The sequence below is a fragment of the Bos javanicus genome, chromosome 10 (genome assembly GCF_032452875.1).
Source record: "Bos javanicus breed banteng chromosome 10, ARS-OSU_banteng_1.0, whole genome shotgun sequence".
Lineage (NCBI taxonomy): Eukaryota > Metazoa > Chordata > Mammalia > Artiodactyla > Bovidae > Bos > Bos javanicus.
Window position 1 is genome coordinate 54,056,330 of NC_083877.1, and position 12,378 is coordinate 54,068,707.

A 12,378-nucleotide genomic window follows, 5' to 3' on the forward strand; every position below is an offset into this window, starting at 1 on the left:
TCATGGGGTTGCAAGAACCAGACATGATACAGCAACTGAGTATGCACACTTGCACACACACACACACACACACATATATCCATTATTCCGTTCAGTATCTAACCTTTACATAAAAGGTTGTCTTTTTTCTCCATTTTTGTTGAGATATAATTGACATAATACATTGTGTTAGTTTAAGGTGTACAACATAATGATTTGATCTATGTATTGCGAAATTGTAAGTTTAGTTAATATATAACACCTCGCGGTTTTTTTTTCTTGTGATGAAAAACATTGTCTTAAACTGCACATAATAATGTGTAAGGGACTTTTGTACTTTACAGTATGGCCATTTTCAAATATCCTCACTAACAGTATGGAGCAGAGTTGTGGAAAATCCACATGGTCATTGGACTCTAAATATCCATTACATAAATCAATGCCCTCAGCCACAGACTATCAGGAACACACTTGTAATTGAACAAGTTGAGTTTATTATTCATTTCAGCAAGGGGAATACAAACCATGAACATCTCGGTAATAGTATGTTATGAAAGACTTAAAGGATTTCAACTTGTGTTAGGGGATTTTCAGGAGGGTTTAAGGAAGCAGGACCTCACATTGGATGCTATCAGGAAGCAGGGATAATTCTGTGATGTGATGTCTTAAATCTTATCTGTAGCAAGGCTAAAGCTATGATTAGCAAAAAGCAGCAGTCACTTGTATCTGGCAGGATATAGGGAGATATTTGGTATCTTGTGGCTTGGACAGTGTTCATGTTTTGCTGTGTTTAGGCATGATTACAAAGTAGTCTTGATTTTGTCTTGAATTGTGCTGATGAGTGCCAGGCCAAGTCCTGGGTGCTTGGGGTTACTCTTCTCCTTTTCAGGGATACCACACATGTCAGCAACACACATGTGAAAAAGAGCTGATATACTTTGACTAAACAAAGAGATAGATGACCTTCTCACTCCAGCAGCCACTATAAACTTGCTACCTCTGGGGTCCAGAAGCCAGTATTCCAACATAACACTGCCCTGATGGGACCCTTGTGGCTAACTCTCTCATCTGTATCAAAGGAGACATTTCAATGGAAGACAAAGAGGTGTCCAAGGATATTGTGGTCATTTCCTTTTGGAATTCTGCACTTTCCATTCCATTAGTAAATATGGAGGGCTGACTACATACTGGTTGTATGCTGATTAAAACAGTTCACCCATCTGTTTAAGTATTGCCTGTGCCTGCTTTCACAGTAAATTAAAAGAGACAAGATAGTCAACAAAAACTACTTACTATCTGGACCTTAACAGAAAAATTTGATGACTTCTGTTTTAGCACCTTTCTCATAATGCTTCAGTGTAGACAGTTCTATGTAAATGCCTGTGTGAATATCCAAGAGCAGATAGGCCTGCCTGCTCCCTTCCCCTCCTTTCTTCCATCCATCTATCTTCCTTTCATGTCATTTCATGTTTTTGTTTGAGGAGTGGGAAAGATCAGTCAAAGACTTAAAGGATAAGCTATATTGATTTGATGGTGACATCCTATTCTCTTTCCTCCTGTTATTTTTATTTTTTTAATTACTAAAGTAATAGGTGGCATCTATACAATGGCATACTATGCAGTCACTGAAAAGAATGAAGTGTCTTTGAATACATATGTTGTATGGAACAAAGAAATATTGCTCAGTGGAAAACTGAGGTACTGAGCAGTATGTTTGATGTGTTACCATTTATACAATTATTTACATGACAGAATAAATATGTGTATCATATTTCTTGAAAACTAAACTAGGTAACCTTGCTCAGCTCTGAAGAGAAAAACAGGGTGAGCAGAGCATATGTCTTTCGTACCTTTTGAATTTCTTACCATGTGCATATTAATTCAAAAAAGTTAATTTATTATTTTTAAAGTATTGTATGGTCATGGTTAAAAATTGAAACAGTACTGAGGTGTATAAAATAAAAATTGAGTTTTCCGTCTTACCTCTGACATATGCTCCATCAGTTGCCATTAATGGTTTGGCATATACTGTTTTTTAAATTTATTTTATTGAAATATAGTTGATTCACAGTGCTGTATTAATTTCTGGTGTACAGCACAGTGATTCAGTTATTTATATATATATATATATACACACACACACATTCTTTTTCGTATTGTTTTCCATTATGGTTTATCACAGGATATTGGATATAGTTTCCTGTGCTGTACAGTGGGACCTTCTTGTTTATCCATTCTACATTTAATAGTTTGCATCTGCTAATCCCAAACTCCCGGTCCATCCCTCCCCCATTCTCCTCACCCTTGGCGACCACAAGTCTGTTCTCTATGTTTATGACTCTGTTTCTGTTTTGTCGATAAGTTCATTTGTGTTGTATTTTAAATTCCATGTGTAAGTGATATCATATGGTATTTTTCTCGTTTACTTAGTTTGATAATCTCTAGGTCTGTCCCTGTTGCTGCAAATGGCATTATTTTATTCTTTTTTATGGTTGAGTAATATTTCATTATGTGTGTGTACACACACACACACACACACACATGCACCATATCTTTTTTTTGTTTTTAATTTATTTCTAATTGAAGGGTAATTGCTTTACAATATTGTGTTGATTTCTGCCATACATCAACATGAATCAATCATAGGTATACATATGTCCCCTCCCTCTTGAACTTCCCTCCCACCTCCCATTTTATCCCCTCCCCAGTTGTCACAGAACACCAGTTTGAGCTCCCTGAATCATACAGCAAAATCCCACTGCTGTCTGTTAGATATATGATAGTGTATGCTTCCATGCCACTCTCTCCATTCGTCCCGCCCTCTCCTTCCCCCTGCTCCTCATGCCCACAAGTCTGTGCTCTGTGCGTGCATCTCTGTTGCTGCCTTGCAAATAGGTTCATCAGTACCGTCTTTCTAGATTCCATGTATACATGTTAATATTCAATATTTGTTTTTCTCTTTCTGACTTACTTCACTCTGTATGGTAGGCTCTAGGTTCACCCACCTCATTAGAACTGACTCAAATGCATTCCTGTTATGGCTGAGTAATACTTCATTACATATATGTACCACAGCTTCTTTATCCACTCATCTGTCAGTTGTCTAGGTTGCTTCCACGTCCTACCATTGTCAGTGGTGCTGCAATGAACAGTGGGCTACATGTATCTTTTTCAGTTAATGGTTTTCTCAGGGTATAAGTGGTTTGGCATATATAGTCTTAAACATTTTCTGTGTGCATAAAGATGCATGCACACATATTTGTATATCAGTTTTTTAGCCTGAGATCACCTTGCACACACTTTTTGGTAACTTATTTTTTTTACATACTGTATCATAGACATTGGACCATTTCAGTCAATATTGAGGTGCTCTTTTTTATAACCACTACCAACAAAATAATCAAACGTCATTCCCTTGTGCAAGTAACCCTTAAGCTGTTTCTCTAGTTTCCTTTGATGGACTTCAGATTGTTTACAGTTCTTTGTTATTGTAAACAATCCTACAGTGGCTCCTCTGAATTAAGTCCTACATATATTATAAATGTTAATGTCATTAAGTAACAAAACTAAACTATTTCAGGAAGTGACAACAGCATGCATGTAAAAGCACAGGAAAGAAAATATACTGGATTTCTAGGAAACAAGTAATCTTGAATGTCCAGAGGGTGGCTTGTGAGGGAAGAGGGCTGGAGTCAGCCCTGGAAGCTCACTGGAGCTCTTCTGGAAGCTCATTCACGTTGTGTTCTGTACTGTAGATTTTACCCTAGTGACGGAAGAAGTCATTGAAGGGCTCTGAGTGAGAGAATGGCGATGAAATCTGTGCTGCAGAATGCTGTCTGGCTGCAACTCGTGGTATGGAGAGCAGATTTAAGCAAAAAAGACTTGCAGCAGTCAAATCTGTTAGGATGTTGCCACAGTAATAGTCAAAATGACAAGTGATGAAAACTTGAAATTTTTTTTAAAGTGCAAGGGAAATGTATTTGAGAGCTTGCAAAGAAATAGAATGTGTAGGATCTGGTGACGGACCTGGCCGTAAGGGACAGGAGGGGAGAACTCAGGGAACTGACTGCTGTCTGCCTGGGGGGCAGCTGCTGGCCTCCTAGGCTGCCCGCTGAAGATGAGGAATACCTGAGAGGGAATGGATTTGAGTGGGTGTGGACAGGGAAAAACTGAGTCCAGTTTTGAACACAATAAAGGGCTCTCTGTTAGACATTCAAGAAAAGGTGTCCAGGAGACAGTCTAGGACTCAGGTGGAGAATTGTGAGCTGGAATTTGGAAGGTATTTGGTGCTGAGCGAGGCTGAGAGAATCTCCATGTGGGTGGAGTGGGTGTTCGTTTTTCTTCTCCATCACACCTACCCCACTACCTTATCTGCCATTCAAAGACAAAGCAGAGACCTAAAGTTATCATTGTTCTTTTTTTATATATAAGAATCATTCCAGCAGAAGAGGCAGCTTACAAGCCTATACTTTTGAGGAACAGCCTACACTTCCTGTGGTAAGTTTTAGCCCCTCCCCTCAATCCTCAATAAAAATATAAGACTCAGCAACTTTTTTTTTTTTTTGGGGAACACTGAATATGAACGTTTGCTCCAGCATAGTATCGGGGCTCTGGGGGATGAGGTTGTGGGAGGAGAATGGGATAGGTAGGCCCTTTAAAGACAAAAGACAGAGAACTGTCTCTCTCATAGTGAGAAAGCCAAGTCCCCACATGGCTGTGGGTGGCATTTAGGCTTGGCAGGTGAAGTGCTGTGCAGGCTGGATGTATTGCATACTGATCAGGACTGTGGTATCCAGGGGCCTCTGCTCTGTGCCCAGCCTATGTGTCTTGCAGCTGTTTCTGCCCCAGACATGAAGCTACATCAACAGCTGGTCATATGGGTGGGTGTGTACACGTGTCGGCAGGCTCAGCAGCCAGGATGGAGTTTGTAAGCTCCCTTCTCAGTCTTGTTTTCCAGGCTGCCAAACCATCCACTGCCTCTTAGGTAGCATCTCTAAACATGACCTTGACTACAGCTTAGACTTCATAGCTTCAGGCCTTTTAGTCTCCCAGCCTCCATCCTCTTTCTGACTCAGCTCTCACCTGGGTTCGAACCCTGGGTTGGGAAGATCCCCTGGAGAAGGGAACAGCTACCCACTCCAGTATTCTTGCCTGGAGAATCCCATGGACAGAGGAGCCTGGTGGGCTGCAGTTCATGGGGTCGCAAAGAGTTAGATACTACTGAGCGACTTTCATTTTCACTGCTTTGAGTTGGTCTCTTCCTTATATGGTCCCCACTTATTTTTTAAACCAAATGTAAATGTCCAGGCTCCCAGCCCCTTGAGCCTCCTCTATCCCTTAGCCACCTACCCACCACCATCACCTTCACTCCTGCCTGGGCTCTTTCTTCCAAATGGGTGTGTGTGTGTTCCACGTCCATAGTTGGAACGGCCACCTCACTTTTTTTCTACCAACAGTTTGTGATTTTGAATGGCAGCCTATATATTAATTTTGAAAAGTAGGGTTTTTTTTTTCACTTTTATGGGGGTTCCAGCAAAGGAATTCACAGGCTCAAAAGGCCTTGAATTGGCTGATCCATCTAAAAAGGTGGCCCTGCACCAAGAGAGGAACATGGGCACTGTGCGGAGGAAGGAGGTGGGGGCACCCACCTGTGCATTTGGCCCAGTCAGTGTCAACCTTCAACACGAAGGTGGATGTCACAGAAAGACTGCCCTCCCTAGCCTTCCTCTCACTTAGTGCCCTGTGTCTAGCCATCTCCACTCACCTTACTGTTCAATTGCTCAACTCTTTGCAACTTTCCAACTTTCCAACTCTTTGCAACCCCATGGACTGCAGCATGTCAGACTTCCCTGTCCTTCACCATCTCCCAGAGTCTGCTCAGACTCATGTCTGTTGAGTTGATGATGCCATCCATAATGCTATGAGATGTCATCCTCTGTCCACTCACCTGGAGCCACTTGAACTGAGATCCCTAGGTGTCTCTCCCACTGCATTTCACATTGTCCTCTGTGCAGTGAAACTGGTGAACTTCTGATTCACTGACAGGCACTCATCCAAGAAACAATTTTAAGTGCACCAAATGAGCTACAGAATCTAGAGACGATTTACATTTTGTGTACTGGAAAAGCTGTTTCCGTGCCTTTTCCTTCTTAATACACTGATTAGAGATTTGTTTGCTTTCACAAAGCTTTCTTAAGGTATAATTTACATACCATAACATCCATCCATTTTTAAGTACACAAATGAGTTTTAGTAAATTTATACAGTTGTGCAGACACTACCACGGTGAAGTTTGAGAACTCTTCCTTCACCACAAAAAGTGTTCTTAATCCTAATACCTACTCTTAGCCCCAGGTGACTACTCGTCTGCTTTCTGTTGCTAGTTTTGCCTTTTCTAGGAATTTTACTTAAGTGGAATCATACAGTGTGCCATCTTATGCATCTGGCCTCTTTCACTTACTACGATGTTTTTGAGATTTATCCATGTTGCTACATGTTTCAGGAGCTTATGATAGTCCATCATTGTAGATGTGTTTACTACATCCCATTTATCTACTCACTAGCTGTTAGACATTTGTAATGCCGGGCAACTTTGAATTCCATTATTTTATAGACTCAGAGCTCATTACAACTGTCAGCATTGTACATCTACCTCTGTGTATCTACAGAACGGGGTATCTAGTGAACAGACTAGTGGTCATAGTTTTTATATTAATATGTAAGACACATTAGGGAACCAGGCCAAACGTTGAAGAGTCTAATCTAACTCAAAAGACAAAAGGAAGGTCAGACCTGGACTGTTTTCAGTAAACCTGGAAAACTAGACCTCTTTTGTTCATTAGCAATGAACTACAGTAATCAGCACTTCCCCAGCCTTCACAGAAAGAAAGCAGGGGTAACTTTTGACTTGGCACATATGGGTGATAATTTCTATAGTTTGACTACCTGTGTTCAAATCTCAGCTCCATAATAGCAATGTTATCGGTTAGGAAATTACTTCCATTTTCTAAAACTTCAGTTTTCCAATAAGTAGAATGGGCCAGTAATCTTAATTATCTCATTAAGATTTGTGTGGCGGTTAAATGACATGATCTGTGTGAGGGCAGTATGTGGTTGTTACTACTCTCATGTTGTTATCACACTCATCATCATTGTCTGCTCTGTTTTTTTTTTTTTAATTGAAATGCCGTGCACTTTAAAGTATGGTTTAAAACATGATTCATTTTAAAGAGGGTTATCAGTGAAAAAGGAGATATGGTCCTTTAAAAATGATTCTTTCTGGGCGCTTTCCTGGTGGTCCAGTGGCTAAGATTCCATGCTTGCAATTCAGGGGAACTGGGTTCAATCTTTGATTAGGCAGCTGCATCCCACATGCTGCAGCTAAAAGATCCTGCATGCAGCAACCAAGGTCCTGTGTGATACAGCTGAGACCCAACACAGTCAAATAAATAAAATAGATATTTATAAAAATAGTAATGATAAAATACAATAAATAAGAAGGATTCTTTCTTATTAATATTTAATTCTGTTATTCTTCACTGTAGCTTTTGCCTACTTCATCTGGATTACCACCAGGTTGGGAAGAAAAACAAGATGAAAGAGGAAGATCATACTATGTGGATCACAATTGCAGAACTACTACCTGGATAAAGCCCACTGTACAGGTATCCTGCAGTCTGTTCATTATGGTGTTTTCTTAGGTAATTTAAACCATCATATTTCTATGGGAGCTATTAATATATCACTTAGTAGTACATGCTGAATACTTCTAATTATTTTCTGTTATTGGTGCTGTCTGTCATTTCCTGCAGATCTCTAATATACATGAGTCATTACTGGTTATTAGGTAAAACAAGTCCATTTGGGACTAGGAGGACAAAGTAAATGATCTGGTCTACTGGGTAATTTTGTAATTTGAATGGTTAAGATCATTATTTTGCTAAAAATAATCTTGGTGATTAGCATCTATAAAAGAACTTTGTCATAATGACACTCTGTCCTTGGCAACAGTTTGCCTTTTGTATTAATAATATTTCTTTGTAAGCATTTAGGAAAATATCACCATTTCTCTTGAGAAATTTTTTAAAACTGAAAAGTACAGAGAATAATATAGTAAGTATCCATTTTTTTAACACCCTGAATTTACCACCATTAACAGCTCACCGTATTTGGTTCTAGATTTTTTGTTTTTCAAAATAAAATACAGAGGAAAAGATTTTATCTTTTAACCAAGCACTTGGCCCCGCTACCCAGAGGGAAATATCACTGTGAGCTTGTTGGGAATTCTTCCTGCCTATTCTATGACTTAGTAGAGAGCTAAACAATGCAAAATATTATTTATGTCCATGTGTCAAATTTAACAAAGATATTATGTAATTCTAAATATTTTTTGCTCACTATTGTTTTAAAATCCTCTCATGTGGGTTTATATATAGATCTAGTGTGTTTTTTTAGCTGCCTTATATTTTATCACAGAAATGTATTACATTTCAGTTATCCATTTCTGTAGTGGCTGTTTGCCATTTATTTTGTCTACCACCACCTGAACCCATTTTTGTGTGTGGGAAATTCCCACTCTATGTGAGTCTTTGGGGTGAGCAAAAAACAACCTTCTCTAGTTGTCAATGCGGCTTCCCTGCAACTAGGGTTAACAGACTGTTAACTGCATCTTACTGCTCAAGAATTATCTGAGAAATTTTAAACTGTTTTAAAAACAAACTTTGACAAAGCACTTTATTGGAGAAATGAGCCTCCAGTCTTTAGGCCTGTTTATAAGTGTGTGCACTGTTTGCAGATCCAGTTACCTTTTTAACTACAGCTATTTATGTGTTCTCTGTAAATACTATTACATAATTGAATTAATGTGCTAGGCCACAGTGGAGACCAGTCAGCTGCCGTCAAGCCAGGGTTCTTCTGCAGGCCCTCAGCCACAGGCCTCCGCGAGTGATGCAGCACAACAGGTGACCCAACCATCTGAAATGGAGCAAGGATTCCTTCCCAAAGGCTGGGAGGTCCGGCACGCACCAAACGGGAGGCCTTTCTTCATTGACCACAACACCAAAACCACCACCTGGGTAACTTCAGTGGTTTCCAGTTTAAATTTGTAATAACAGTAACAATCACTTACGTGTAGTTCTTGATAATCTTTATAAGTACACATTAATACGGGCTTCCCTGGTGGTTTGGATGGTAAAGAATCTGTTTGCAATGCAGTAGAGACCCGGATTTGATCCCTGGGTCCAGAAGATCTCTTGGAGAAGGGAATGGCTACCCAATCCATAGGCTACCCAGTCCTTAGTTAAACTATATTGAATTCTTAATAGTATTATTTCTATTCAGTATATTTATACCTATTTTTAATATCGGGGAGATTGTTAAGAAGATGCATTTATTTCCTGTTTGCAGTGGGCTTTTGTTTTGTTTTTGGTCATCCCACATGGCTTGTGGGATCTTAGTTCCGCAAGCAGAAATTGAACCCATTCCACTCTTCAGTGGAAGCGCGGGGTCCTACCTACCAGGGAAGTCTTGTGTTTCTTATGTTTGCAGTTTTTAGCTCACTAGCCATAAATGCCCAGGAAGATATTTAGTCATAATCATTTCCCTTTATATGAGGCCTCTAGTTCCAAAGTACTTTTGAATCCATACCTCATAATATCCAGAAAGCCTTATGAGCTAGGTAGAATAAGTATTTTTATTTTAAGATAAGGCTTAAAGTTGTTGAGTAGTTGGTTCACCACTAATAGAAAAACTACTGAAAATTATCAATAAATGCAGAGATTTTGATTAATTGCTTAAAAGTTACTAATATGCCTAAATTAAAATTATATAATACATTATTTAATAAAACAATATTGAAATGATAATATATAAATAAATCCAAATAAATTAAATTTTGTTCTTTCAATAATTTGAGTTGCCTTTACTAACCTTTTTGAGCTTACCTTCTTATCTCTTAAGATAAATAAATATCTAATAAATTAATACCTTAGCACCTGTCTAGGTACCAAAAATCATGTTCAAGGCCTCAGAAATGACACGTGCTCCAGCTTTATGTCTACTCTTACACCAGTTTTTATTTAGAGAAGAGCCCTGTGTAGTGACATAATCCTTAAAGAGTGGGCAAAATAAATGGTTTTTGTGAAAGAGAAAGTAAGTTAATACGGATCCTCCTCAAGATCTAATTGAATTTTTTTTTTAATTTTTAAATTAAAAAAAATTTTTTTTTGGCCATGCCGCAAGGTATGTAGCATTTTAATTTCCCAATCAGGAACTGAACCCATGCCCCCTGAAGTGAAAGTGTGGAGTCTTAACCACTGGATTGCCAGGGTCCCTTAGAACTGAATATTGTAGACTATGAATGAGAGATTTTAGATAAGAACCTATTATTTCATTGAGTAAGGAAATGAAAGTGAATCCACTGATACTAGAAAACATAGGAACAGATTGAGTTTCACGATTTTAAAGTTTGTGTGTATATATTGTTTTCTTTATTTACTCTACCAAAAAAGGAAGATCCAAGACTGAAAATTCCAGCTCATCTGAGAGGAAAGACATCACTTGATTCTTCCAGTGACCTGGGGCCTTTACCTGTAAGTTTATAGAACTGTTACCCATCTAACTTGACTGTCTCAAACATTTGTATTTCGGAATGAAGTAGTTCTTTCACAACTATAATTAATATTATTGTTGAAGTGTTGATGTCTTCTACTAAGAATGGAATATACAAATTAAATCAACCATATAACCAAAACCATTTTTCTGCCCATACACTGAAAACCTGTTCCTAATATAATTGAAATATGTTCTTCATTATAGCCAGGATGGGAAGAAAGAACTCACACTGATGGAAGAATCTTTTACATAAATCACAGTATGTGCAGTGTGATTTTTTTCCCATTACATTATCTTTTGTAATATTGAATTTTTTGCATGAGAATAAAGAACCTCTTTTTTTCTCTCTTTCTTCAGATAGTAAAAAAACACAATGGGAAGACCCTCGTTTGCAGCATGTAGCAATAACTGGACCAGTAAGTCTCTTTGTATCAGCATCCTCTGATGGGGTTGTCCTCTTACTTGTCTCTTAAAGGACAGATGATGAAGGATATAGCACTAAATAAGGTGTTGAGAGGAAAGCACATTTGCAAATCTCTTCTCTCCCCACCACTCATACACCCGGTCTCAGTTATTTGAAAAGGGCATTTAAAGTAGTTACCTTTACTCTACACAACAGCCTTGGGATGCCAGTGAGCCAGTAAGTTAACTCAGTGAAGCTATCTCAGTGAGCTAACTCAGTGAGGCTGCTGTGCTCAGACTGGTACTTGAAATAACCTGAAAAAAGAATGCTGGGCTCCTCAGCAAATCAGATAAAAGCCAAGAGTGTATCTGATGAGAAAGCTGACAGTGCCTTGTCAAATCAGGGTCATGTCTTGAACTTTTTGGTTGAAATCATTGTAAATACTGGTATATAAGACATTCATATTTAAAGTACAAGTATTACCATGTATGATGTTTATACTACTCTTGAGTCAGATTAATGATAGGAAAATAATTTTCCTCTTTTATATAGCTTCTTTTTCAGATTATAATTGTTTTCTAATTCACAAAAATAAGTAAAATTGAAGATACAATTCTTTTAGACTACTCTTGTGACTCCATGTTTAGTCTTTTAAAGTAATGGATAAAAAAGGCAACTCCTCAGAGTTCAAGGAAAAAGTACATTTTTCAAATTGTTCCTTTAATGGAGAAATCACTTTGAAAGTCTCTTTAGAAATGGAAATTTTCATTTCTAATATTTCTTTACTTGGAAGACATTTCCTGTTTCTGGCCTATTGCATTTCAAGAATACTGCATGATGAAAATTACAGCCATAAGAATTGCTGGATACAATTTTATCTTAAACGGAGAAATTAAAATTTTTTAAGTTTTATATTTCTTTTTCTTTGAATTAAACTTTTCTTTCCAAATATTCTCTTTTAATGCCCTTAACTTATGTTCATAAAATACCCAGAGGGGAGTTTTTTAAATTGTTCCAGAATAAAATAACTAAAACCTTCTTTATTTTTCCAAAATTTTTAACTCAAGGCAGTGCCCTACTCCAGGGATTACAAAAGAAAGTATGAGTTCTTCCGAAGAAAGTTGAAGAAGCAGGTTAGTGATACTTATAATGAGTTCTTAGGAATGTTTGTCATATGGACTGAAAGCATGGGCAGTACATTTGAAAAAGTAATAGAGAATTTATTATATATGAACAGTTTTGGATAGCTTCTTTTAGGGAAAGGATGCTTATTTTTTGAGTAGCTGTAATATATGATTAGAGTCTAGTTATTTTATGTCTGTGTTTTTCAATATACCTTGCAACAGAGAAAATAGTTTTAAAAACTTGCTTTTGAAGAGCTCTAA

At 38.0% G+C, this 12,378-nt stretch overlaps 1 protein-coding gene across 2 annotated transcripts in view; it reads left to right on the forward strand.

The window, feature by feature from the left end:
- Positions 1-12,378, forward strand: part of NEDD4 (NEDD4 E3 ubiquitin protein ligase) — a 142,190-nt gene that overhangs the window by 104,951 nt on the left and 24,861 nt on the right. For both annotated transcript variants that reach the window (XM_061431208.1, XM_061431207.1), the window contains 7 exons: positions 4,411-4,476; positions 7,524-7,643; positions 8,850-9,053; positions 10,488-10,568; positions 10,795-10,849; positions 10,948-11,006; positions 12,061-12,126. In XM_061431208.1, the coding sequence (XP_061287192.1) occupies positions 4,411-4,476; positions 7,524-7,643; positions 8,850-9,053; positions 10,488-10,568; positions 10,795-10,849; positions 10,948-11,006; positions 12,061-12,126 (651 nt within the window). The remainder of the gene's footprint in view (positions 1-4,410; positions 4,477-7,523; positions 7,644-8,849; positions 9,054-10,487; positions 10,569-10,794; positions 10,850-10,947; positions 11,007-12,060; positions 12,127-12,378) is intronic.